Here is a 26,602-nt window from a genome sequence, read left to right on the forward strand (position 1 = left end):
GACGTACAAGCCCCCAACTCGCCAGATCTGGAGCCGATCAGACGCTTCTGGGATGTGACTGAAGTGGCGTCAGAGCTCATCGACCCCTCCCCGGAATTGACGTAAATCAGGTAACTTGTGTGTGCAGATGTGGTGCTGACTTCCTTCAGCGACCTGCTGCGGCCTCATTGCTTCCATGTCACGACATGAAGCCGCTGTTATTCCTGCCAGAGGTGGACACACTGGCTATTGGGAAGGTGGTCATAATGTTCCGGCTGATCAGTGTAGCTACGATGAACAGTGTGGTGAACGCATTATTATAGCTAAGATAAACACAAAGCCTACATCTACTACAGTAGTAAAGTTTATATGCCAACTAGCTCCACATGTTATAAAAAGATTGAAAGAATGTATGATGAGTTAAAAGAAATTATTCAGCTAATTAAGGGAGAGGAAAATTTAATTGTAACTGGGGACTAGACTCTGACAGTAAGAAGAAGAAGAGAAGGAAAAATAGTCGGAGAATAAGGTCGGGAAGGGAATAAAAGAGGAAGCCTCCAGGTAGAATTTTGCTCCAGAGCATAATTTAAACATCGCTAACACTTGGTATAAGAATCATGAAAGAAGGATGTATACGGAGAAGAGGCGAAGAGAAACTGGAAATCTCCATATTAATTATATTAATTATATAATTTCAGAACCAGAGTCTAAATTGTAAGGAAATTCGTGGGATAGATGTGGACTCTGACCACAAATTGTTCGTAATGAAGTTTAGATTTTAAACTGAAGAAACTGCAAAAAGGTAGGAAGTTACTGAGATGAGATCTGGATAATGCGAAAAAAAACAGAAATTTCTCAAGTTTCAGAGTGAGCTTTAGGCAACGATTGACTGAAAAAGATGAAAGGAATACAGTAGGAGACGAATGGGTAGCTTTGAGGGATGAAATAATGAAGACCACAGGGGATCAAACTGGTAGAAATACAAGTCCTAGTAGAAATCCTTGGATATCACAGGAGACGTTGGATTTAACTGCGGAAAGGAGAAAGAGAAAATGCAAAAAATTCTGCAAATGAAGATGGGAAAAGGGAATAGAGACGTCTAAAAAACGAGTTTGACAGAAAGTGCAGAATGGATAAGTAGAAATGGCTAGCGGACAAATCCAAGACTACAAAAGCATTGAGTAACTAGGGAAAAGACGGACATGGTATATAGGAAAATTAAAGAGACATTTGGAGAAAAGAGAAGTATCTGTACGTATACCAAGAGCTCAGATGGAAAACCAGTACTAAGCAAGAAGCGAAAGCTGAAAAGTGGAAGGAATATACAGAGAGGCTGTGCAAGGGAAATGAATTAGAAGGCAATATTATAGAATGACAAGAGGGAGTGATGAAGATGAGACGGGACTTATGATACTGTGCCGAGAACTTGACATCACTGAAAGACCTAAGTCGGAACAAAGTGGAGACATTCCCTCAGAACTATTGACATCCTTGGTGGAGCCATTCACGTCAAAACTATTCCTGGTGTGCAAGATGTATGAGACAGGATTAATACCATCAGACTTTAAGAACGTACAGTATTTGTAGACTAAAGAGAAAGCTTTTGACAATGTTGACTGGAATAGACTCTCCGAATTTTTGAAGTTTGGAGGGGAAAAATACAAGGAGCGAAAGGTGATTTACGACTTGTTCAGAAGCCAGTTTCGAGGTGAAGGGCATGAAAGGGAAGCACTGATTGAGAAGGGAGTGAGATAGGATTGTAGCCTATCCCCTATGTTATTCAATGCGTACATTGAGGAAGCAGTAAAGGTAAGCTAAGAAAAATTTGGTGTACGAATTAAGGTTCAGGGAGAATAACTAAAAACTTCAAGCTTTGCCGATGGCATTGTAATTCCATCACAGACAGCAAAAGAAGAGCAGCTAAACAGAATGGACTGCGCTTGAAATAACGATAACAAACATCAACAAAAGCAAACCAAGGGTAATGGAATGAGGTAGAATTAAATCAGACGACGTTGAGGGAATTAGATTAGGAAAAGAGACACTAAAAGGAATAGATGAGTTTTGCTATTTGGACAGCAAAATAACTGATGATGAACAAAGTCGAAAGGATATAAAATGCATACTGGCTATAGCAAGGAAAGCATTTATGAATATCAGAAATTTGTTAAGAGTGTGAAAGTAATTGTCTGGCGTGTAACCTTGTGCGGAATTGAAACATAGATGTAAGCTATTTACACAAGAAGAGAATAGAAGCTATTGAAATATGGTGCTGCAGAAGTATGCTGAAGATTACATGGGTAGACGATGTAACTAATGACGAGGTACTTAAAAGAATCGGGAAGAAAAGAAATTTGTAGCACAACTCGACTAAAAGATGGCTGTTAAGATACGGTCTGAGACATCAAGGAATTATCAGTTTAGTACTGGAGGGAAGTGTGGTAGGTAAAAATTGTAGGGCGAGACCATGGGATGATTCAGTAACCAGGTTCAAATGGATGTAGATGAGATAAAGAGGCTTGAACAGGAAGGAGCAGCATGGAGAGCTGTATCAAGCCAGTATTCGGACTGAGGAGCAAAACAGCAACATCAGCAAACGATTATGGTGGTGTCCTAGAGTATAATATTGGATGCCGAACAAATGCATTGGCGGCGATATGGCGGTCACTGGATACCCCTTCTGCAACACATATCAATGCAACAATTTCGTCATGAAGCGACAGGTGAAATTTCAGAAGAGGAGAAAGAAGATTCTAAGAACATAATAACGTGCTTCCTAGATGAAACAGAGGAATATCGCAAATACTGAAACGACTACGTATTTGCTGAGAACAAAGACAACGATGAATTTTGCAAAACAAGAGAGACACCGAAACAGAAGTTCACAAGTACAGTTCATCATTGACGTCAGAAAAGAATGTAGTCACAGCAGAAACGTTGCAGCGCAGGATCACTGTCAGTTTGAAAGGTTAACACAGTAATTAGATACAATCTGAAACATCTTCCCATAGACAAAAGTAAAGAAAATTATAAGATGCGTATCGGTCTACCACGTGGTGGCCGAGAAAATTATGGATAATTACGGAAAGATAACATAAAATTATTGGAAAGACTTTTGTATGCCCCTTCTAAGGATGGTCGTGAACTTTGCAGAATAATGATATAGTACGGGATGCGTATGAAACTTGACGTGACGTTAAAGTCAGGGCACTGTAGAAAATCAAGACAGTTCTCAAGTACGTACAACTTCCATCGTGCTGTGACATTTAAATTTCCCGCATCGACCATTCTGGCTTTCACAAGAAAACGCACAGGCAACGCGTTGCAAATATTAAAGCTAGCAAGATACATTGGTGTGCAAAACGTAAGGGTCAAATTGGTTCAAATGGCTCTGAGCACTATGTGACTTAACATCTGTGGTCATTAGTCGCCTAGAACTTAGAACTACTTAAACCTAACTAACCTAAGGACATCACACACATCCATGCCCGAGGCAGGATTCGAACCTGCGACCGTAGCAGTCGCGCGGTTCCGGACTGAGCGCCTGAACCGCTAGACCACCGCGGCCGGCAAAACGTAAGGACGAAAGTAACTTTTACGGCCACCATGAAATATGGTGCTACAGAACAAATGATCCGAACGGAGAAGCTCTTACAGCTTGGATCGAATATCACCACCACGACCATCTCTCATACGATGTAAAAGACTGGAAAACCTTTTACTCTGTCCGATAGCAGACTGACGCAAACCCACATCTCTGTATTTTAACAATTGATCAACAACACACCTCAGTACGCCACACAAAGGAGTTGTTATCAGGTTTCCCTCACAGCCAACACAGACCAGTGCTCGTAGCCATCGGAATTCAGACTCCTCTAATCATATCTGTCCAAAAACTAAGGTGGAACTTCAACAAAGCCAACTGGACGCCTTATGCGAAGGAAGTTGATTGACATGTCCGCTGGATCCCAGCGACATTAGAAAACTACACGCGCTTTGTTAGTGTCATTATAGGAGCAGCAAAACGCAATATACCACGTGGTTTCAGGAAGGAATATGTGCCCAGCTGGAGCAAGGAGACGGAAGATCTCTGCTAGAAATACGAAGCCCATGGTGACCCAGAGGCACGCAACAAGGTAGTCCAATCTCTCGCAGCCAAAGGAAAAAAAGATGGTTTACAACTATCAAAGAACTGGACTTCTCCCACTCAAGCCGCAAAGCAAGATCCCTGCTCAGACGACTAGGGACAGCAACACCAAGAATCAGCCAGAAACCACAGATCACCCCATCGCGGATTGCCCAACACATCAAGTCACGAGCAGACAACGTGCCCCTGGACAGCAGCAGCACAAAAAACTGGCAAGAAGAGTTCAACACTATAGATGGCACCCTCGACGGAAGGTCATCATTCAGCTCTCCTTTTACTGACAGTAAAATTGAGAAAGCCATAAGATGCCTAAAGCTAAGGAAAGAAGCAGGTCTAGATGGAGTGTTCCCAGAATTTATCATCCACCTTGGCAAAAGTGTAAGGAGATGGCTACAGAGATTCTTTACAGACTGCTTGTGCAAGGGTCAGATGCCGGCATATTTTGAGATAGAAAAAATCTTTGCAATCCTCAAACCAAGAAAACCGAAAGACGATTTCTCAAGCTACCGTCCAATAGCTCTTCTCAGTGTCTGCTACAAACTACTGGAACGGCTAATCTGCCAAACAGTTGACAGCAAAGTGCCTTCCTACCAAGCAGGCTTCAGGCAAAACCGCAGCTGCTGTGAGGAGGTATTGGCGCTCACTTCATATTTCGAAGCTGTTTTCCAGAAACGGTTGAAAACTTTAGTAGCACTTGTAGATCTAACTGCTGCTTACGACACTGTGGCTGGAGGGAGTAATGTTAAAGCTGAACCGAACTGTCCCATGCTTAAGACTAGCAACACTGCTGTCCAACATGCTGAAAACCCGATATTTCCGAGTCTGTCTTCATGAGAAAACGAGCCTACGGCTAGGATCCGTCCTGGCCGCACTATTGTTCAACTTGTACATAAGTGACATGCCACAAACTATATCTACTAAGTTCTGCTACTCTGATGATACTCCCACTGCATATCAAAGCAAGTGCCTAGAGGAGGGACAAAATGTACTCACACAAAACCTTAGAGTGACTATTACAGAAATTGGAAATTGTGCCCTAACTCCACAAAAACGGAAGTGACAGCTTTCCATCGCAGCATCCGATTAGCAAACCAGCCACTAAACGTCACCTTCTGTAACAAATCAGTTTAAACCAACCCTCATCCTAAGTATCTTGGAATCACACTGGACCGATCACTTACGTACAGGACCCACCTCACATCACTAGCAGAAAAGTTAAAGACCAGGAACATCATCATCTGGAAACCAGCTGGAACTTCCTGGGCTGCACAAAATGACAATCTGCGTACAGTGGCCTTATCTCTCGTATATTCTGTGGCTGAATATTGCGCATCTGTCTGGTACAGAAGTGTGCATGCCATTAAGGTTGACGTTCAGCCGAATGACACCATGAGAGTTGTAACGGGCACCTTGAGATCAACCTCACTACCTCGGCTGTCTGCTCTCAGTAGCATCGCCCCACCACATTTGAGACGACGAGAACCAGCGTCCCGCGAACGGGAAAAGGTTAATAACCTAAAGCTTTCCCAAAGGCTACCCGTCTAGGAAATACTGCTCAATCCGCGCGTGTCGCAGATCGAGAAAACCATTCTGGACTGCTCGAGAACGCGAACCATTCAAGATTGAATATGTGTGGAAGGAGACATGGAAAAACGACACCAGCATACTTTGTCGTGGCCTCGATGACCCTACATGCATACCAGGCTTCCAGCTACCTAGAAGAACCTGGTGTGTGCTCAACAGAATCCGATGTGGACATGTAAGCAGGAGATCCCGGGTTCGAGTCCCGGTCGGGGCACACATTTTCACCTGTCCCCGTTGATGTTTGTCAACGCCCGTCAGCAGCTGATGGTATTAATATAATTCTAACTTCGTTCCAGACAGCTGCAGGTCATCAATGGTGTCAATTCTTCGGACATGTCCGAAAGAACAGACGCCATATCCATATAAGTATATGGAAGAACTAAGTCGTTCACGCACAAACTGGGACCCTCAGGGTCCCCGATGTGCGACTGTGGAGCAGCAGCACAATCTGTTGAACGTACTGCAGAGGAAATAAATGTTTTAGTGGGGACTGGAACGACATAATCAACGCCTCGCCAACAGCACTGGATTGGATACACTCTCTGGATATCAGTTTGTGGTATAATTAGTGATCAAAACTCTTGTACATTCCTTTTCTTATGTATAAATATTCATTTTGTATTGCGTAAATATCACTGTAAATTGCATGTGTATTTCCATACGATAAATAAATAATAAATAACTTTAGCATGATGTGTCACTGCCAAGTAACGTACCAACATAGCTCTTTGAGACTTCGACCATACATGAAAGAAATGCTACAGTATAGTACAGAACGTAACTCAAAGAATACACAATGAGACGAACAGAAGCGTCACTATTATTCAAATACAATAATTACACTGAAGTCACCGTGAATTATGATGGTCCCCTTGACATTACAAAAGGCGGGAAAAGTTTTTTAATATTGTCTGTGAGCACCAGAGACGACAAGGCATGCCCTGCAACGTCCTCTCTGAAGACAAGTTTGGCCAGGAGTTCTTGTATTAGGGAGTTCCATTCTTCAAATGGCAAATGGTTCAAATGGCTCTGAGCACTATGAGACTTAACATCTGTGGCCCGAGGCAGGATTCGAACCTGCGACCGCAGTGGTCGCGCGGCTCCAGACTGAAGCGCCTCGGCCACACCAGCTGGCCAAGCCAGTCCATCCGCCGAATATCCTCTCGTTCCAAGAGCTTGTCCACCTGCCAAGTTCGATGTGTTCACATATTTTCGTCCATTAAAATGAAGTCAAGCCAGAATGCACCCCTGAAAAGACACACATGAGGGAGGAGTACAGTGTCATAATAACGTTGACCGGTGAGTGTACCGTGTTCAAAATTTGGAGGTCAGTATGACCATACATTATGCTTCCCCACATCATAACAACTCGACCACCAAAACGATCATGTTCGACAATCGCTCGAACAGTCCACGGGTGTATTGCCGATCCATAGTGTCCAACGGGCACAATATTTCGGCGATCAGACATGTCGCCATCGTCAGGTGCGCTGACGAACTGAGCACCTGAGGGCGGGCGGCCGTATTAAATCCCCACCCCTCGCGAGGCGTTCTCTCCGCGGTCCGCGTCCTCGCATCAGCGGGCGCTGAGACGCTGGCGTCGGCGTTTGTGGTGGCGTCAGTGTAATTGCCTCGTCCGTCCTAGTAGCCCATACGTTCCCTTTGCTGAGCGTCTTTTTAATTAGACTCAAAACTGCATTCCGGAAAAACGGGTATTCGGAATGGTAGATCAGAGGCGCTCTCCGCCCCACCTCTACAGTACAGCGTGTGGAGACGGAAGAAGTTACGGAGAAAGAGATAGCCAGTGCCTATATACCGTATACTGGCGCACTATCGGGGAAAATAGGACGAATATTAAGGAACACTGAGCAGGAACTGTCTTTTGCCCTGCAAATAAAACACGAGCATTATTGGGAAGTGTCAAAGACGACCTTGGTTTGCGGAAGTTCGGCCTATACCAGATGCCGTGTCAATGTGAGAAGATTTATATTCGACAGACACTGCGCACCATCGAAGATCGTTGCCGAGAACATCAGAGGCACATTCGACTTAGGTACCCTAACAAGTCGGCGGTCGCAGAGCACTGTTTGTCCGAAAATCACGAAATGGACTAGCAACATACCAGGGTCTTGGCACAGACATCTAAATACTGGGGCAGCTTCGTTAGAGAGGATATCGAAATTCGAACCAGAGACGGACTCATCAGCCTCAGCAGCGCATGGGAACCACCATTGAGTCTAATTAAAAAGACGCTCAGCAAAGGAAACGAACGGGCGACTAGGGCGGACGAGGCAGTTACACCGACGCCACCACAGACGCCGACACCAGCGTCTTAGCGACCGCTGTCGCGTGGGTGCGGACCGCGGTGAGAACACCTAGCAGGGGGAGGGGATTTAATACGGCCGCCCGACCCCAGGAGCTCAGTTAGACCACCAGTCGCTGAGATGTGCAGCCGCGAGAAGGACGTACCTGCGCTTGCTAGCGACGCGAAGGGTGTGGCAGATCGCCGTCCGGCCGCGCTTGCGCTGTCGGGGGCCCCATCTGGCCCCCCACTTATGACGACCAGTGCTATAGGTATGGATTTGATGGACACAGCTCCGGAAACTTTGAAGACAGCGCTGTCTGCTCCGCTCCCAGATTCTGAAGATGAGCGACCCTCAGCCATGCGGACGAAGCGGGAAACAGAAGAAGAGGGCAACAGCCGCGACGTCCGCTGTTCGCAGCTCACCGATCGAGAAGAGGGCCAAGCAAGATTTCGCCCCTGACGCTGATGGTTGTGTCCCGGCCCAGCGCACTGCAAGACGCATGCAGTCATCGACGATGCTTCCAACTGCCGTCGCCAACTCATTCGACGAGCTCGCTGACGCACCGGACCAGCTGCCGCGCGATCCTGCGCCGAAGAAAGACTCCCATCTTCCGCCGGTGGTCCTCCAGTTTCGGCCGCCCTATGGGGAACTGCAGAAGTTGTTGACCATCTGGACAATGACCGTGTATACCGTGAAACCTGCCGGACGAGACCTGTACAGGGTCACACTCCGCACTGCTGACGACTATCGCCGGGTCACTCAGGAGGCGTCTGAGCGTGGTATCCCGTTCTATACCCACGCTTCCGCACCTGACAAGGTCTTGAAGATTGTAATCCGGGACCTCCCATTCAACATGGAAGCCGATCACCTGCATCGCGAACTCGCTGACCTGGGCTTCTACATTCGGGCAGTGGTCAAGATGAAGTCGCCTAAATCGCGTGATGATATGCCGCTCTTCTTGGTCTTCTGCTCCGACACCGTGGAGAACCGCAAACTCTACCAATTGACGCGGGTCGCCGACGTTCCGGTTCAGACCAAAGATCTTCGCTCCAGGAGAGGCCTTGTGCAGTGCTTTCGCTGCCAGGGGATCAATCACGTCGCGTGCCACTGCTCTATGCCGGACAGATGTGTTAAATGCGCCGGCGCACACGCAGGACGTGCGTGCCCCCGTCCGCCCACCGAGAAGCCGACATGTGCACTCTGTGGCGGTGCTCACGTGGCCAGCTATCGTGGGTGTGAGGTGTGGAAGCGTGCCATCGCTCGCCAACGTGGCCAAACACCAGCGCCGCGTCCGACGAAGCCAGCAACGAGACGGCCCGGCGTCTCTTTCGCGGCGGCAACGTCAGGGGCGCCCTCCACCGTCCCGGCTGCGTCGGCTGCTTCTGCTCCTTCCGCGTCCGAGGCCGTGCCGACACCTGAGGCTCCTACGCCTCCACCACAGCTGCTAGTGGCGGACCCGGGTACTGCCTCTCCTGGGAACTGCGTCGGCTGCTCCTGCTCCTTCCGCGTCCGAGGCCGTGCCGACACCTGAGGCTCTTACGCCTCCACCACAGCTGCTAGTGGCGGACCCGGGTACTGCCTCTCCTGGGACGAAGGCCGGACCGCGCCCTCTCCCCCCCCCCCCCCCCCAATCGCCGGCGCGGGCGTCAGCGCCCCGTGGGTACCCAGCGCTCAGCACCGTCAGTCGAGCAGCCCCAGGTGGACTCTCACAGCGAGTCAGCCAAGCCTCCCCCTTCCAGCGACGGGGCCGCGCAGGCTGCCTCCACCGCTGACCTGGCCAATCTCGTCGCGCAGCTCACTGCGTTGGTAACCAGTGCTACGAAGTTGATTGAAGTCCTCTCACAGCAACACTCACCACTGCAGTGCCGATGGCCTCTCCAGCCCCGACCGCTGTCAACACTCACCAGCTGCACCATGGGCAGCGTTAGAGGGCTCACGGTCGTCGCGTGGAATGCCAACGGCGTCCGCACTCAAGCTGGTGAACTTCGCCAATTTCTTCGAAATGAAGCCGTCGACGTCTGCCTTATCAACGAAACCCACCTGAAACCTGGGGTCGACGTCAGGGCGGCCAACTACTCCAGCTATCGCACCGATCGACTGACGGCGGGTGGTGGGACAGCCGTTTACGTCCGCAATGGCATTCGTCATCACATGATACAACTTCCACCACTGGCAAACCTGGAGGCCACTGGTGTCGTCGTTCACACCTCGGCGGGCGCCATCACGTTCGTCGCTGCCTATCGACCGCCGTCTCGTCCACTGGACCTTGCTGACATCGATGCTCTGCTCTCCTTGAGGGGGCAGGTGTTCGTCGCCGGGGACTTCAATAGTAAACATGTCTCCTGGAACTCCAGGATCACCAATGCCGCTGGCCGCTGCCTGCTCCGGGTAGCGGAACGCCACCATGCGCTTGTGGTGGGGCGGTACGACCCGACAATCTTCCCTGCCCGTGGCCTCCTGGATATAATCGACATCGCGGTCGTCAAGGGCATCCCTCATCAGATCACCGCCACTACGAGGACGGCACTGTCTTCTGATCATGTCCCAGTGGTTTTTGATATCGACTTAGACGCCCTCCAACAGCCCAGGCGAGGCCTCTCACTTGCTGGCATCGACTGGGGCAGGTTTCAAGCAGCCGAGACGGACTCACTCGCCGCCGCGCCGCCTCCTGCTGAAGCTAGAGCGGACGCAGCACTTCTGCACTTTGCGGCAACCACGATCGACGCTGCCACTATAGCGACGCCGCCCCTACCTCGCACTCCGCCTGACTACTCCCGCCAGCTGCCGCCAGACATCCTTGCGGCCATCACTGAGAAGAACCGGGTCTACCGGGAGTGGCAGAGCACAAGAAATGCCGACACCAAGCGCCTCCTCAACAGGATGCGGCTGGACATCCGGGTCGCCATTGACAACCATCGCAATCGCGACTGGAATAACAAGGTCGCCACCCTCTGTCTTGACGACGGCACGGCCTGGCAGACGACGAAGCATTTCCTACCCTGCACGCAACGTATCCCTCCGCTGCTGGTCAATGGTCAGGCTGTCTGCGAACCAGCTGTGAAGGCTGATGCCCTCGCAGGCGTCTTTGAGGCTGCGTTTAAGCAGATCGAAGACCCGACCGACGCTGTCCACGACGTCCTGGTTGCTGATCGGCTCCCACGCTACTTGGAGGCACGCGACGACGATGACGTCATTGAAGAGACGACGGCGGAGGAGGTGTCGTCCATTCTGCGTGCCCTGAACCCCAGGAAAGCTGCGGGCCCCGACGAGGTTTCCTACTCCAGAAGTTGCCGCCGGTGGCTGTCACTCATCTCGCCGACGTCTTTAATGTAATCCCCCGGTCCTGCAGTTTTCCTCAGTCCTGGAAGCATGCAGAGATCGTGGCGATTCCGAAGATGGGGAAGGATCTGCGTCAGCCCGCGAACTACAGACCTATTAGTTTACTGCCGGCCGTCTCCAAGGTCTTTGAAAGGGTGTACATCAGGCGGCTGCAGCACCAAGTTGACGAGGAAGGCCTCCTGCCCGAAGAGCAGTTCGGCTTTCACAGGGGCCACTCGGCAGTTCACCAACTCCTACGGCTAGTGGAAGATGCGTTCGTCGCCCTCGAGCAGCGCGAGTTCTTCGGCGCGGTGTTCCTGGACATGTCGCGTGCTTTCGACAGTGTGTGGCACCGCGGCCTCTTGTTCAAACTTTTTGAACTTGGGGTCCCAACGTCGCACGTCCGTCTCATCCATTCCTACCTTGCCGATAGGACCTTCCATGTGCGGGCCGCGCATGGCTTGTCCTTCGTCCGCCGCATCAACGCCGGTGTGCCACAGGGCTCGGTCTTGGGACCACTCCTGTATTCGCTGTACACTTCTGGTGCGCCTAAGATCGACCGTGTGCGGCTCGCCCTGTACGCGGATGACACAGCTCTATATACGAGGAGCCTCAATGCCGCCGTCATGCGCCGCCGTGTGCAGCTCGCCGTTGACACCCTGGCAGCCTGGGCCGTCATGTGGCGTCTACAATTCAAAGGGGCCAAGACGCAGTTCCTGATCGTCACCAGGCGCCTCGTTCCTGCAGGTATGCAACCTCTCACCGCCGGTGGCAGCCCTGTCCCGTGGCGTCCCACGGCGCATTACCTCGGCGTCACCATCGACCGCCGACTCACGTGGGTTCCGCACATCCGCGAAGTGAAGGCCAAAGTGCGGAACCGGTTCCGCATCCTTTACCCGGTGCTGAACCTCGGCTCCCGACTACCACCGCGGCTGGGCATCACTCTCTACAAGGCGCTGCTCCGCCCTGTACTCCAATACGCCGCCGTCGTCTGGGGGAACGCCGCCGACACGAACCTGAAGAAGCTGGAGACACTGCAGAATCGCATCCTTCGGCTGGCCTTGCACCTGCCTTACGGTTTCCCCACCGCTCATCTTCACGACATCGCGGAAGTACCTCTTCTCTGTGACCTCTTCCAGGCGACCGCCCGCACCTTTTATGAACGTGCTGGCCGGTTACACAACGCCCAAATCTGGACGCTGGGCCGCAAACTGCCACGCAGCGTCACCACCCGGTCGCCACACCTGCTCGCTGCATAGCTAACACTGCAGAACTGTGCTGAGGAGACACCCAAGAAGACCATCTACATGTGAAGACGCATTACATCGGCATGCATGGGAGGCAAAGCACTAACTGCTGCGAACTCCATCACACATCGGAGGAAAAGTTATCTCCGTGCAGATCCACGCGAGCTCAGGAGCTCAGTTCGTCACCGCACCTGACGATGTCGACATATCTGATAGCCGAAATATTGTGCCTGATGGACACTATAGACCGGCAGCACATCCGTGAACTGTTCGAGCAAGAAATACGCCAGGAGAAACTGAAGAATCACATGTTCGACAATGTTCCTGTGTGCATTACGTGCTCCCACCTCTCTCCATAAGAGGGTACCTAAGGTACCCAGGAACATTATCGAACTTATCATTTTGGTGGTCCGGGTGTTATGGTGTGGGCTAACAAAAGTTTTCATGATCGTCCAGACCTCCAAAGCTTTGAATATGGCCAATTACCTGTCAACGGTATTTTGACACAGGACTCTATCCCCATGTGTGTCTTTTCAGTGATGTATTCGGCCCCGAATTTATTTTTATGGATGCCAATACAAGACCGCAGCGAACAGGTGGAGGAGCTCTTGGAAAGAGAGGATATTCTGCGAATGGACCGGGCTGCCCGTTTCCCCAACTCAAATCTCAGCACGCACATGTGGGATGCGTTGGAGAGATGTACTGCAGCACGTTCACATGCACCAGAGACCATCGAGCAGCAAATAATATGTCACTCATTTGGAAAAAATGGAAGTCAGTGGCGCCAAATGATATGCCTCTTGTGTGGACAAATCTCGAACTGACCCTGACTTCACTGCATGTAGCGACAGAGACAGGCGTCCCTACACTTGTGCAACCAACACAACACCCAACCCAGGAGTGGCACCAGTTCGTGTTTGGAGGCGAAACTCAGCTCTGCGTAAAGTATCACACGATAGATGTATCCATATATGGTGGCTCAGAAGAGAACGAAGGTTTTCGGATTGCATTCTTCATCGTCATACCATCCCAGGTATAGAGTGCCATTGCGTACACAGCACAACCATCTCTGATTCGCATAGCCGTTCATTTCGACAACAAACGTCACGTTGCTGAAGTGTTATCGCCAGTGGCTGTGTCCCATTTCGAGGTTTCCATAACGTTACCTTTCTACAAGATAACACAAAAGTGCACATTGCCCATGCTGGCCTGACCTAACCCAATACAGAGGGTGTTCGACCGTTGTCCTGGCCATCACGTTCAACATATCTCTCACCCATTGAAAATACACTACGGGAAAAAAAATTGTACACCTGGAAAGACGGGGTCGATTCTGATCTGACGACGACATAAGCCACCTGGGGGATAGTGCATGTACTGATAACGGTTTCAATGTCGTCCGCCAACAGATAGCGCAGTGGCATAGCCACCAGAGCGCCATCTGTGTCTACTCTTTACTAGGGAATGTTCACAGCCAGAAGGCTCAGTATGGTGCAAACGTCTGAAGCAAACAGGCAACCATGCCACGGAGATGCACTCGTGATGCCCACAGCCAACTGAGTGAGTTTGAAAGGGGTCACATTGTTGTCTGCCAAGTGGCGGGATGGTCCTTTCGGAGAATTACCTCATAAGTTGCATGTGCTGCGTCAGTTGTGCAACGATGTTGGTTTCAGTAGTCACTTGATCATTCTCACACCCATAGACGAGGTTCTGGATGTCCACGTAGGACAAACGCCCGCCAGGCAGATCGTACAGCCACCACAGCACGGATAAGAGGGCTTGTGAGACCAGAAGCCCCAACACGAAGTGTTGCAAAACGGTTATTAGCAGTGGGGCTACGAGCACGCACTCCTCTAGGCAGCCTTCCACTCATACCACAGGATCGACGTGCACGGCTTGACTGGTGACGTCAGAGGACACCTAGGAGACGGAATTGCGCGCCGTAGTCTTCAGCGATGAAAATAGATTCTGCCTCCACGCAAGTGATGATCGCTTGCGCGCACGACGCAGACCTGCCTGTTGAGTGTTGTCTCGTAGGATGCATTTTTCCAAGACACACTTGCCCCAGCCCAGGCCTTATGGTCAGGGGTGCGACAAGCTACAACTCTCGTTCACCTTTGGAGTTTCGAGAGAGGATGCTAACCAGCACTCGTTACGTGCAGAATGTTGTTAGACCCGATCTTTTCCCATTCTTGCAACAGGAAGATGATATGTTGTTTCATCAGGATAACGAAACTCAATGTGCTCTGCAAGGCCTGTAGCAACTTCCCTGTCCAAACCAATCTCTGTACTTGTCTCCAACGGAGCACCTGTGGGATACGATGGGACGAGAAGTCACTAGTGCGACTAGTCAACCAATAACTATTACACAATTAAGTGAACAGGTCGAGCAGGCGTAGCATAACGTATCCCAGGCCGGTATTCGCCATCTGTACGATCGACTCGATGCCAGAGTCAGCGCTTGCATTGCCGCCCCTGGAGGCTATACCACGTACTGATATGGGTGTTTCAGTGTAAGGCGATACCTGGTACCTCAAAACCGCTTGTGCTATAGATCTGTAAATTTTATCATTTCATGTACAACATACTCATTGTTTCAGCAACAAATCTTGAGTGAATTGGAAACCTCTAAAACAGTGTACTATTTTTTCCGGCAGTGTATCTGATAGCTGCTTTCCATTCGAGCGTTCTAAACGGGTTACTAGCAGTAATAGGCAGCCCTGGTGGCTGACTATTGGGATAAGGATATCTTGTAGAACAAAGCGGGAATCATATCAAAATGTCAGAAGTAGTCACAATCAAGCTACAGCAGCCCATTACAAACAGTATTGTAAGGTGCTTAAATATGTTATTAGGAAGGCAGAGAGTATGTGGTATGCAAATAGAATAACTAATTCACAGGATAAAATTAAAATCATGTGGTCAGTTGTGAAGGAAGTGTCTGGGCAGCAGCACAAGATCGACGATGTAAAGTCAGTTCTCAGTAAAAATATTTCTGTTACTGATCAATCAGATACATGTACAGTATTTAACAATCATTTTCTGAGCATTGCTGATGAATTAAATAAAAATTTAGTTTCTACAGGGAATCATATAACTTTCTTGGCAAATGCCTTTCCGAGATTGATGTCTGAAATACTCCTCTGTGATACAGACAAGAGGAAGATTGAGTCAATAATTAAATCACTGGAGAGTAAGAACTCTCATGGTTATGGTGGATGGAGTGTCCAGCAGAATATTAACGTACTGTGCCGCACATGTTTGCACTGTATTTTGCCATATTTTTAATTTTTCCTTTAGGAATGGTCGGTTTCCTAAACAATGAAAGTACTCAGTAGTAAAGCCGCTTTATAAAAAGGGGGAAAGGGATAATGTGGATAATTTTAGACCCATTTCTATGCCATCAATGTTTGCAAAAGTTATTAAAAAGGCTGTGTAGATAAGGATAATTTTTTTATTTTACAAGATGTTACAAAAAGGTACGGCCAAACTTTCAGGAAACATTCGTCACACACAAAGAAAGAATATATGTTATGTGGACATGTGTCCGGAAACGCTTACTTTCCATGTTAGAGCTCATTTTATTACATCTCTTCAAATCACATTAATCATGGAATGGAAACACACAGCAACAGAACGTACCAACGTCACTTCAAACAATTCGTTACAGGAAATGTTCAAAATGTCCTCCGTTAGCGAGGATACATGCATCCACCCTCCGTCGCATGGAATCCCTGATGCGCTGATGCAGCCCTGGAGAATGGCGTATTGTATCACAGCCGTCCACAATACGAGCACGAAGAGTCTCTTCATTTGGTACCGGTGTTGCGTAGACAAGAGCTTTCAAATGCTCCCATAAATGAAAGTCAAGAGGGTTGAGATCAGGAGAGCGTGGAGGCCATGGAATTGGTCCATCTCTACCAATCCATCGGTCACCGAATCTGCTGTTGAGAAGCGTACGAACACTTCGACTGAAATGTGCACGAGCTCCATCGTGCATGAACCACATGTTGTGTCGTACTTGTAAGGGCACATGTTCTAACAGCACAGGTAGAGTATCCCATATGAAATCATGATAACGTGCTCCATTGAGCGTAGGTGGAAGAACGAAACTAAAATGAGCTCTAACATGGAAATTAAGCGTTTCCGGACACATGTCCACGTATCATCTTTTCTTTATTTGTGTGTGAGGAACGTTCCCTGAAAGTTTGTCCGTGCCTTTTTGTAACACCCTGTATATCACACGATTTGCCATCAAATGTACAGATCGGCTTTGGAGTCGTTTAACAACTGAAAATGCTATATTCTCTTTTCTCTGTGAGGTACTGGATCCGAGAAACAAGAGGTTTCGAACGCTTGCCATTTTTTTATTTAACTAAAACATTTGATTGTGTTGCTCACATAAGTGTTGCTCCAGAAGTTGGACCATTACGGAATATAGAGAGCAGCTTACAATTGGCCCACCTCTGACTTTAGCAACAGACAGCAAAAGATCATTATTCACCATGTTGAGAATGGCTGTGATGTGGGGTCTGAGTGTGGTACGGTCAAGTGGGGGGGGGGGGGGGGGGGGGGGTGCCCCAGGGATCAGTGGTTCGCCCACTCCAGTTCCTTATTTATATAAATGATATGCTCTCTAGTATTACGGGTAACTCTAAAATATTTCGGTTTGCCGATGACACTAGCTTGGTAGTAAATCATGTTGTGTGCAACATTGGCTCGATTTCAAATAGTGCAGTACATGACACAGAACGGGCATATGATTAGTGAAACTGAAGTCCGAATTTATATGTGTTCAGATAGATAGTAAACTGTCGTGGAAATCCCACGTTCAGGATCTTGTTCAAAGACTTATTACTGCCATTTTAACTATTCGAACAGCATCTGAGGTGAGTGATCGTTCGGAACAAAAATTAGTCTACTTTGCTTATTTTCATTCGCTTATGTCGTATGGTATTGTATTCTGTGGTAACTCTTCCCATTCTAAAAGGATATTTTTGGCTCAGAAACGGGCAATTCGGGCAATAAGTGGTGTAAGTTCATGAACCTCTTGTCGACCCCTGATCTCGAGTCTGGGTATTTTGACATTGGCCTCTCAATATACATATTCCTTGCTGTGATTTCTTGTTAACAATATTAGCTTATTCTCAAGAATAGCTTTCACTTGGTTAATACTCGGCAGAAATCAAACCTGCGTTTGGATCGGACTTCCTTAACTCTTTTGCAGAAAGGTGTGCAGTACACTGCTGCATCCATTTTCAATAAGCTACCACTCGAATTCAAAACTCTTTGCGGTAATCCACGCGCTTTCAAATCGAAACTGAAGAGTTTCCTCATGGGTCACTCCTTCTATTCTGTCGAGGAGTTCCTTGAAAAATTAAGCTGATATTTGTTGTATTGTTGATTGCGTTTACTTAAACTTATGGATTGACTTTTTTTCGGTTCATAAACATTTATTTTTATTTGTTATTACTTTTATGTTGTAATTTCATGTACTGACACGTTCCACGACCTTGGACATTTGCTCCTCAATTTGGTCCTACGGAACTTGATGTGTAAACAAATAAAATAAATATGTTGAGAGACTGGCACGTCATCAGTCGCTTCAAAATTACGATTGATGAATTCTGGCTTGAAGCTGAAGTTGCATGGAATGACGTACCCTTATCTGCCGTCCAAACACCATTCAGCACTGAATGAGATTTTCACTCTGCAGCGGAGTGTGCGCTAATATGAAATTTCTTGGCAGATTAAAACTGTGTGCAGGACCGAGACTAGAACTAGGAACCTTTGCCATTCGCTGGCAAGTGCTCTACCAACTGAGCTACCCAAGCACCGTCGTCACAATTGTATAGCCACCAGTACCTCGTCTCTACCAAGGCAAAGGTCATGAGTTCGAGGCTGGGTCCGGCACAGTTTTAATCTGCCAGGAAGTTTCATATCAGCACACACCGCTGCAGAGTGAAAATCTCATTCTGGAAACATCCACCAGGCTGTGGCTAAGCCATGTCTCCGCAATATCCTTTCTTTCAGGAGTGCTAGTTCTGCAAGGTTCGCAGGAGAGTTTGAAAGGTAGGAGACGAAATACTTGCAGAAGTAAAGCTGTGAGGACGGGGCGTGAGTCGTGCTTGGGTAGCTCAGATGGTAGAGCACTAGCCCGCGAAAGGCAAAGGCCCCGAGTTCGAGTCTCGGTCCGGCACACATTTTTAATCTGGCGGGAAGTTCCACTCAGCACTATTCACAGCCGAATTAGTTTCACTGTTGTTTCGCCGGCGATGGCCGCTAGGTGTACCAAATTTCGTATCCAATAAGTCGCAAAGCACCTTCACAATTAATCATGTATTCTTCCTACTATACTTTACACGTACGCTAAGTAAAATTTTGTTATTTACACTTTCTTTCCTTATGTTGGAATTTTAGCAGCCAGCAATGTAAAAGTACATCTGGCATAAGGTGTAGTCAGGTGCTATGAATCTACGGACCACACACTAGGTCTACCAGGCGATCAAGATGATGGGGTAGTCGTGTCGACCGTACTCACCACAAGCTCTAGTGCAGCCTCGGACGGTACTGCTGAGTTGGCCACCACCTGCAACAACAATTCGGTATGCGGCATATATTGTTACAGGTACTGGTTTGTTGGCTTTGGGATAAGACTACCAAATGTAGCTGGCTTCCATTGCATTCTTAATCGTATCTCCGTCTACACAGCCTTCCACAAGTGAATTAATGAACAGAAAGCAGTGTACAAAGTGCGAAAGAAATATTTGTGCCCATGATCCTGATACAACTACTCGTATTTCAACATACAACTACACTACTCCAAAATATGAAATCAAATAAAATGTTTCTTGTGGTGGCCATTTTTGTAGCAGTTGTATACACAGTACACAGCTGCATCGCATCCACGTCACAACAGATGAGCCGACCGATGTGGCCGAGCGGTTCTAGGCGCTTCAGTCTGGAACCGCGCGACCGCTACGGTGGCACGTTCAAATCCTGTCTCGGGCATGGATGTCCTTAGGTTAGTTAGGTTTAAGTAATTCTAAGTTCTAGGGGACTGATGACCTCGGATGTTCAGTCTCATAGTGCTCAGACCCATTTGAACCACAACAGATGTCCAAAGCGGCCTCCAAGATATTGCAGGTGATAGGGACAGTATCGGTTGTCACGCAGGAGACAAATAATCATACTTTGGCTTACACCATTTTGGTGGACCACTTGCCTGGAGCTTGCATTATTGTTCGCCTCAGCATCTTGTAGAACCCGGTCCAACAAATCTGATGTACCAAAGTCCGCCGCCTCACTGCACCTTCGTCTGTGTGAAAGGACCCATGATCACACGAACGTCCAGAAAGGGTTGAAATGTTGTGTGATGTGGTTGGTACCTGTGAGGGTACTTGGTTTGGTATACCCGTGCTGCCTCTCGACTGTTTCCGTCTGTTTGGCCGTACACAACCACCATCTCAGCTTGTTTCCGACATGAATACCAGACCATTCTGCTTCTTACAGTACGCAGCGTCAATTACACAGCCTGCGTCACACAAACGGAACACATGGCACGTCGCTAGAGCAACTTTCATCCATCAACGCTATCTACCGTGACAAAGATGTATTTCCGGACATACGTTCATAGGGCCTTTCTTCCTCCATTTACAGTCACAAATCTCGTTAACTAATCAATACTTCCTTCGTGTTACAACAATAATTAGTCAACTAGACATACTTTGTACGAATAGGCATTGCCGTCTTGAAAACTGATTTCTCTTCGTCACTCTAGTAGGTTAGTTTAAGACGGCATACCCTACCTGTGAGTGGTCGCAGTCCCGAGCGGGAAATGCGCATCAAACGTTTCAGTCTCCAGAACAGCCTTTCAGGAAAATTAGATGTACAGCAACGTGCACGTGGTTCTCTAAAGATCTTTGTAGAATGAGAATAAGTGTCGATGTCACCACTGAAAAGAACTGGAGATTTACTCACGAGCCCTACACGTATGTTGCTTTAGCGAAATGCAAACATTTTTCTGCGAACTGATCGTGCAGTTAACAGGGCAGCTAGGTCAGTGACCCCCATATCTGCAGGTAGCTGATTCGATGCGGCGCATCTGACTGATCTACCTCCCCCGCAAATGTACTGATCGGCAGTTGTTATCCATGAAGGATTTTTCACTAACTTATACTGACTCCACGACTAAACAAGAAAGTCGGATCTACTTTTCACGCCTGTTTCAATGCTTGCAATTCCTGCATGTGCGAGACATTTGCCTACGACGTTTTCAAACGGTAGCTAAACTTGGATATGTGACCAAGTCGTACATACTACGAGCCCATCATTTTACCTACCACTAATATTAATTTATCATACGATCCCAGAAAACACTTCATTTTACTTAAACACTGGTTATAGTACTGTCACGAAATTTTTCCACCCTGCAGCGGAGTGAGCATTGATATGAAACTTCCTGGCAGATTACAACGGTGTGAGTAAGTCATGTCTCCACAATATCCTTTCTTCAGAAAGAGCTAGGGGTAGCTCAGTTAGTAGAGCACTTGCCCAAAATAGGCAAAGGTCTCGAGTTCGAATCTCCGTTCGGCACACAGTTTTAATCTGAAAGGTAGTTTCAGTTATTGTGCTGGTTATCCCTACAAGTGGTGATGCAGATAAAACAGACTACCAAAAATATTTCCACAACTAATAAGTACATCGAGGTGCGATTTACATTTATCTATAGTGGACAAAGTCACGAATTTTCTACTGAAATATCACATTTTAATGGAACCATATGTTTTTGTCTGTGGCACTGGAAACAGCCTTCTAGTAGGACTTCCACGACCTAACTTTTATGGAACTTTATCAATTACACCGCGCAATAAAATTAAAGCACCACTTTTTGAAACCCAGTCATTTTCTGACACTGCAATACAGATGTTCGAAATTCGCTGTAACATGCGTACAACCTTCCTCTGCAATGATGCAAAAGCCGGCACCCTGCAGTGCGACCTTCGGGTTCTGAAACACTTGAAATAGTAAGGTGTCGACGCTTGAAGAAATAAGGTTAGATCTCAGAAATTATTGTGCGATGTAAAGTGGGTTAACGTTATCACAATGGCAGCAAATTTCACTACAGTTCCATCCAACACCACAGAGGTCGTGTCACAGCATGGGAAGGTCGTCCCACCTCCTCTTGTACACATATCACCCCTTCTCTTGACGCCTCGGCGATGGTGAAGACAACCGCGACCCTCAACGCTGAAATCACTGTTTTCTTCTGCGTGTCCGAGGCAAACAATTTGGACTCATCGCTATTCAGAATCGACACGAAAAAGCCGCAGTAGGTGTCATAAATGGCGTCACTGAAACCAGTCCTTCCCCTGGAGAATATTTCACAGTCGGAAACAACAGTTGGCCGTGTAATGTGCAACAGGGCTGCGTTCTTGGCAACCTTCGACGCTGCTGACGCCCCCCCCCCCCCATATGATTTAACACTTCTCTAAGGACATTATAGAGCTGTAACCCCATTGAATATGATCTCATCCCTTTGGAGTGTAGTGAACACAATTTTTTCCTCTGGTATCCGGCGAAACCACCATGGGCCGTCAAAACCAGTCGTCGAAATCTGAACGTGATCCAAGGCAGAAAATTGTGTTTATTCCTTATCATCCCCCATTTTTTGCGTAAGTAAAACAGCAAAGTGTCCCTCCAAGATCCCCAATTCGACAACACCATCAGTGCCACATGTGCATCATTGTTGCGTACTTTAAAAATCCCAACCACTGGTTCCTACTAACTGGCGGGATAAGCAACGCTTTGGACACCCTTCAGATTTCGCATGTGCCAGAGGGGCTATTGTCGAGAGGGTTGCCTGTCCCGCTGGTTGGTAGGATTCAGTGAATGAGTGTCTCTGCACTGAGACATCTTTAAAGTGCCCATCAAAGGTGTGCGGAAGTGTGTTGCCGAACTGTGAGCGGTCAAGAACGTCGTCTTGTTGCACAGGGCACTGCGAACTTTCATTTTCGACTGTGAAATATGCCCTTTATGACACCTACTGAGGATTTTTCGTATCGATTCTGAACAACAGTGTGTTCGAAATCTTTTCGTTAGCCAGTCGTAAGAAAACTACTAGATTTCAATTATGGGGGTCGCGATTCTGACCCCCATCGCGGAGGAGTCAAGAGAAGGGGAGTGGTTTGGGTAAGGGGCGTGGAGGCTCAACAGCCTTTCCATCATGTGAGTATGTGACACGACCACGGAGGCGTTGGGCAGTGCCAGTGTGACATAATCAAATCAACTTCTGAGCTCTGGCCTTTTTTTTGTATGTGTATTAGACACCTTGCAGTTTTGAAGCGCCATCGAGCCTAAGGGTGACGTTACAGTGCGCCACGCTTTTGCACCGTTACAGAGGAACGTTTTAGATTCATTAGAGAGATTTTGCAGTTACTTTATCACACTGGGATAAAATGACGGGGTTTGAAAATAACGGCCATTAAATTTTATTGCACTGTAATAACAAGATAACAGAGCCAAACACCGCCGTCCACTTCGCGGAGGAGGGAGCCCATAAACGTCTGTCCTGCTGTATCAAGCGTAAACAAACACGTCACTCAGACATGGTTTGTGCGTTTATTATTGTGATTGTTATATGAATTACTCAAAATGTTGACCTTGAGCACTGATCCATACTATAACGTGATTCTGGGTAGACAGCATTGCACAATGAATTTCATCTCGGCTTAGTGCAGCACAGGAGTGTATTATACAGCGTTTCATGTCTTCGGAAGTCGTCGGTATTTTTTTTTTTTTTTTTGTAGACCTCTTCTTTCTATTTTTCCAAGAGATAAAAGTTCAGAGGTGCTACGTCTAGTGAGCACAGAAGCCATTTGTTTTTCAGCGTACGACTGATCCAACTGCTTTAAATTGTTCTTTAAGAAGGCCTGTAATTATTTTTGCGGAATGGGTAGAAGATCTGTCATGTTAGTAGCTTTATGTTCAGAAGGATGTCTTCGATAACTGTGATAGCATATCTCTGTGGAACTGCAGATACTTATAACTTTTTAGTGTCCCATCAATAAGAAAAGTGCAAATGATATCATTCTTGAAAAGCCCACATTACACATTAATAAACCAATGTCGTTGTTTGTCCACTTCTCTCAGCCAATGTGGATTTTCAACCGACCGGTACTACATATTACGAAGATGATATGTGCATGGTTTGTAAACGATGCTTCATATACAAACAAAATATTGTATAGAAACGCCACATCACTTCGCAGTTTTCGTAGCCACCATTCTGAGAACTATAAACGATTCTGAAAGTCATTACCACGAAGTGTCGGAATACGTATTGTATTCGCAGAACACTACTTTGCCTGATCCCATAAGCACATTCAAACAGCGTCGTAGTAGCTTGTGGATTGTTTGTTACCACTTCTAAAGCATTAGTTGCATTTCTGTCATCAGATGCTGTTTATTTTCGTTGGTTTATTTTATACTTCCCACTTTTTTTCCTTTACTGAATTTCGATTCCCCCGAAGGGGGAAGACTAGCAGCAGCTTAGTACGATGTTCTTCAGCCTACAGAATTTTTAAAACATAAAAAGATAAGAAACAATAAAAGCAGGCGATAAAACGGTGATTTAAATTGAAAAAGACGGAAAATTGTGGAAAATTAAAACATAAACAAAGGTGGGGGGAGGGGGCGATGCTGATAAAATACACAGGAAGCAGACAGGTAAAATAGTAGACAGACAATTAAAAAACACGGTGACTCTCTGGTTTCTGTTCACAAGAGATATAAAAAAATCACACCGTGCGACAGTATGATGTCCGTTCGCAACACTTCGGAAAAGACGCACAACACTTAACAATCACTGGAAACACTGCACTAAAAAGTTGGCAATAAAATGACACACCACAGCCAAGGGCAGATGGGGGCCGTCCTGGAGAGATGAGGGGGAAAAAAGGGGGGAGGAGAGGAAAACCGAAAAGGGGGGGAACGACGGAGGGAGAGGACTCATACGGGGGAGGGGGTTCCCACTTTCAGTTTCGTGATCTTTAAAAAAAAAAGTTTGAGACGATAGATCGTGTGAGATTTACACAATAGGATACTTAACAGCAAACAACCACACTGCTGCTGTAAGTCTGGCGGCGTTAACCATAATACACTTTCTCGAATGTCGTGCATACGAGGACGTGCTGAAAAGTAATGCCTCTGAATTTTTGGTTCTGTTCTCAAAATCGTTTAAGGTATTACGTGTCATGCATATTGCTCAATCGACTTTCCTGCTTCGCTGACACAAGTTGCAACCCTTTACCGCTAGAGGGCTCCGGATTGTAGTGCGTAACATGGATGTGTGTAACGTTACTGTGCCGTTGCGTGAGAAACAGAGTGTTGTAACTGAGTTTCTAACCACAGAAGAGTTCCTCCACACATGGAGCACTCTCTACTTCAGCATGACAATGCAGACCACACACGAGCGCTGCGACATCTGCAACAATCTGACGCCTTGTCTTCAACGTCATCAGGTTTGGATGGAATCCCAGATCGGTTTTACAAACGGTTTTCTATGGCATTGGCTCATTACCTAGCTTGCATTTATCGCGAATCTCTCGCCCAGCACAAAGTCCCAAGCGACTGGAGAAAAGCGCAGGTGACTCCTGTATATAAGAAGGGTAAAAGAATGAACCCTCAAAATTACAGACCAATATCCCCAACTTCGGTTTGCTGCAGAATCCTTGAACATATTCTCACTTTGAATATAATAAATTTTCTTGATACTGAGAATCAGCATGCTTTTAGATAGCATTGCTCCTGCGAAACTCAGCTTGCCCTTTTCTCACATGACATACTGCGAACCATGGGTGAAAGGCAACAGGCGGAGTCCGTATTACTAGATTTCCGCAAAGAATTTGATACGGTGCCCCACTGCTCGCTGTTAACGAAGGTAAGAGCATATGGAATGAGTTCACATATATCTAAGTGCTCGAAGACTTCTTAAGTAATAGAACCCAGTATGTTGTCCTCGATGGCGAGTGTTTGTCAGAGACAAGGGTAACGTTAGGAGTGCCCCCGGGAAGTGTGATGGGACCGCTATTGTTCTCTATATACATTAATGATTTGGCGGAAGGGATGTGCAGCAATCTGCGGTAGTTTGTTGATGATGATCTGGTATGCGGTAAGGTGGCGAAGTTGAGTGACTTTAGGAAGATGCAAGATGACATAGACAATATTTCTGGTTGGTGTGATGTAGTGCCACAGAAGAATGCTGAAGATTAGATGGGTAGATCACATAACTAATGAGGAGGTATTGAACAGAATTGGGGAGAAGAGGAGTTTGTGGCACAACTTGACAAGAAGAAGGGATCGGTTGGTAGGACATGTTCTGAGGCATCAAGGGATCACAGATTTAGCATTGGAGGGCAGCGTGGAGAGTAAAAATCGTAGAGGGAGACCAAGAGATAAATACACCAAGCAGATTCAGAAGCATGTAGGTTGCATTAAGTACTGGGAGATGAAGAAGCTAGCACAAGATAGGGTAGCATGGAGAGCTGCATCAAACCAGTCTCAGGACAGAAGACCACAACAACAACAACAACAACGTGATGAATGGCAGCAAGCTCCAGAATTGGTAAAATGTAAGATAATGCGGATGAGTAGAAAAAACAAACCTGTAATGTTCGGATATAGTATAAGCAATGTACTGCTTCACATTGTCACGCCGTTTAAATATCTGGGCGTAACGTTACAAAGCGATATGAAGTGGAACGAGCATGTGAGGCGTTTGGCACGGAAAACGAGTGGTCGACTTGGGTTTATTGGAAGATTTTAGGAAAGTGTGGTTGATCTATAAAGGAGACCGCATGTACGACGCTGGTGTGACATATTCTTGAATATTGCTCCAGTGTTTGGGATCCGTACCAGGTCGGATTGAAGGAAGACATCGAAGCAATTCAGAGGCGGGCTGCTAGATTTGTCACCAATAGGTTGGAACAACAGTGTTACAGAGATGCTTCAGGGACTCAAGC

General features: G+C 47.3%; 1 protein-coding gene across 1 annotated transcript in view; it reads right to left on the minus strand.

Moving 5' to 3' along the window:
• The window catches only part of LOC126299163 (solute carrier family 28 member 3-like), a 407,308-nt gene that overhangs the window by 209,640 nt on the left and 171,066 nt on the right, over positions 1-26,602 (minus strand). The window contains exon 3 of the mRNA XM_049990926.1: positions 19,123-19,170. Within this exon, the coding sequence (XP_049846883.1) occupies positions 19,123-19,170 (48 nt within the window). The remainder of the gene's footprint in view (positions 1-19,122; positions 19,171-26,602) is intronic.

Source organism: Schistocerca gregaria, chromosome X (assembly GCF_023897955.1).
Source record: "Schistocerca gregaria isolate iqSchGreg1 chromosome X, iqSchGreg1.2, whole genome shotgun sequence".
Lineage (NCBI taxonomy): Eukaryota > Metazoa > Arthropoda > Insecta > Orthoptera > Acrididae > Schistocerca > Schistocerca gregaria.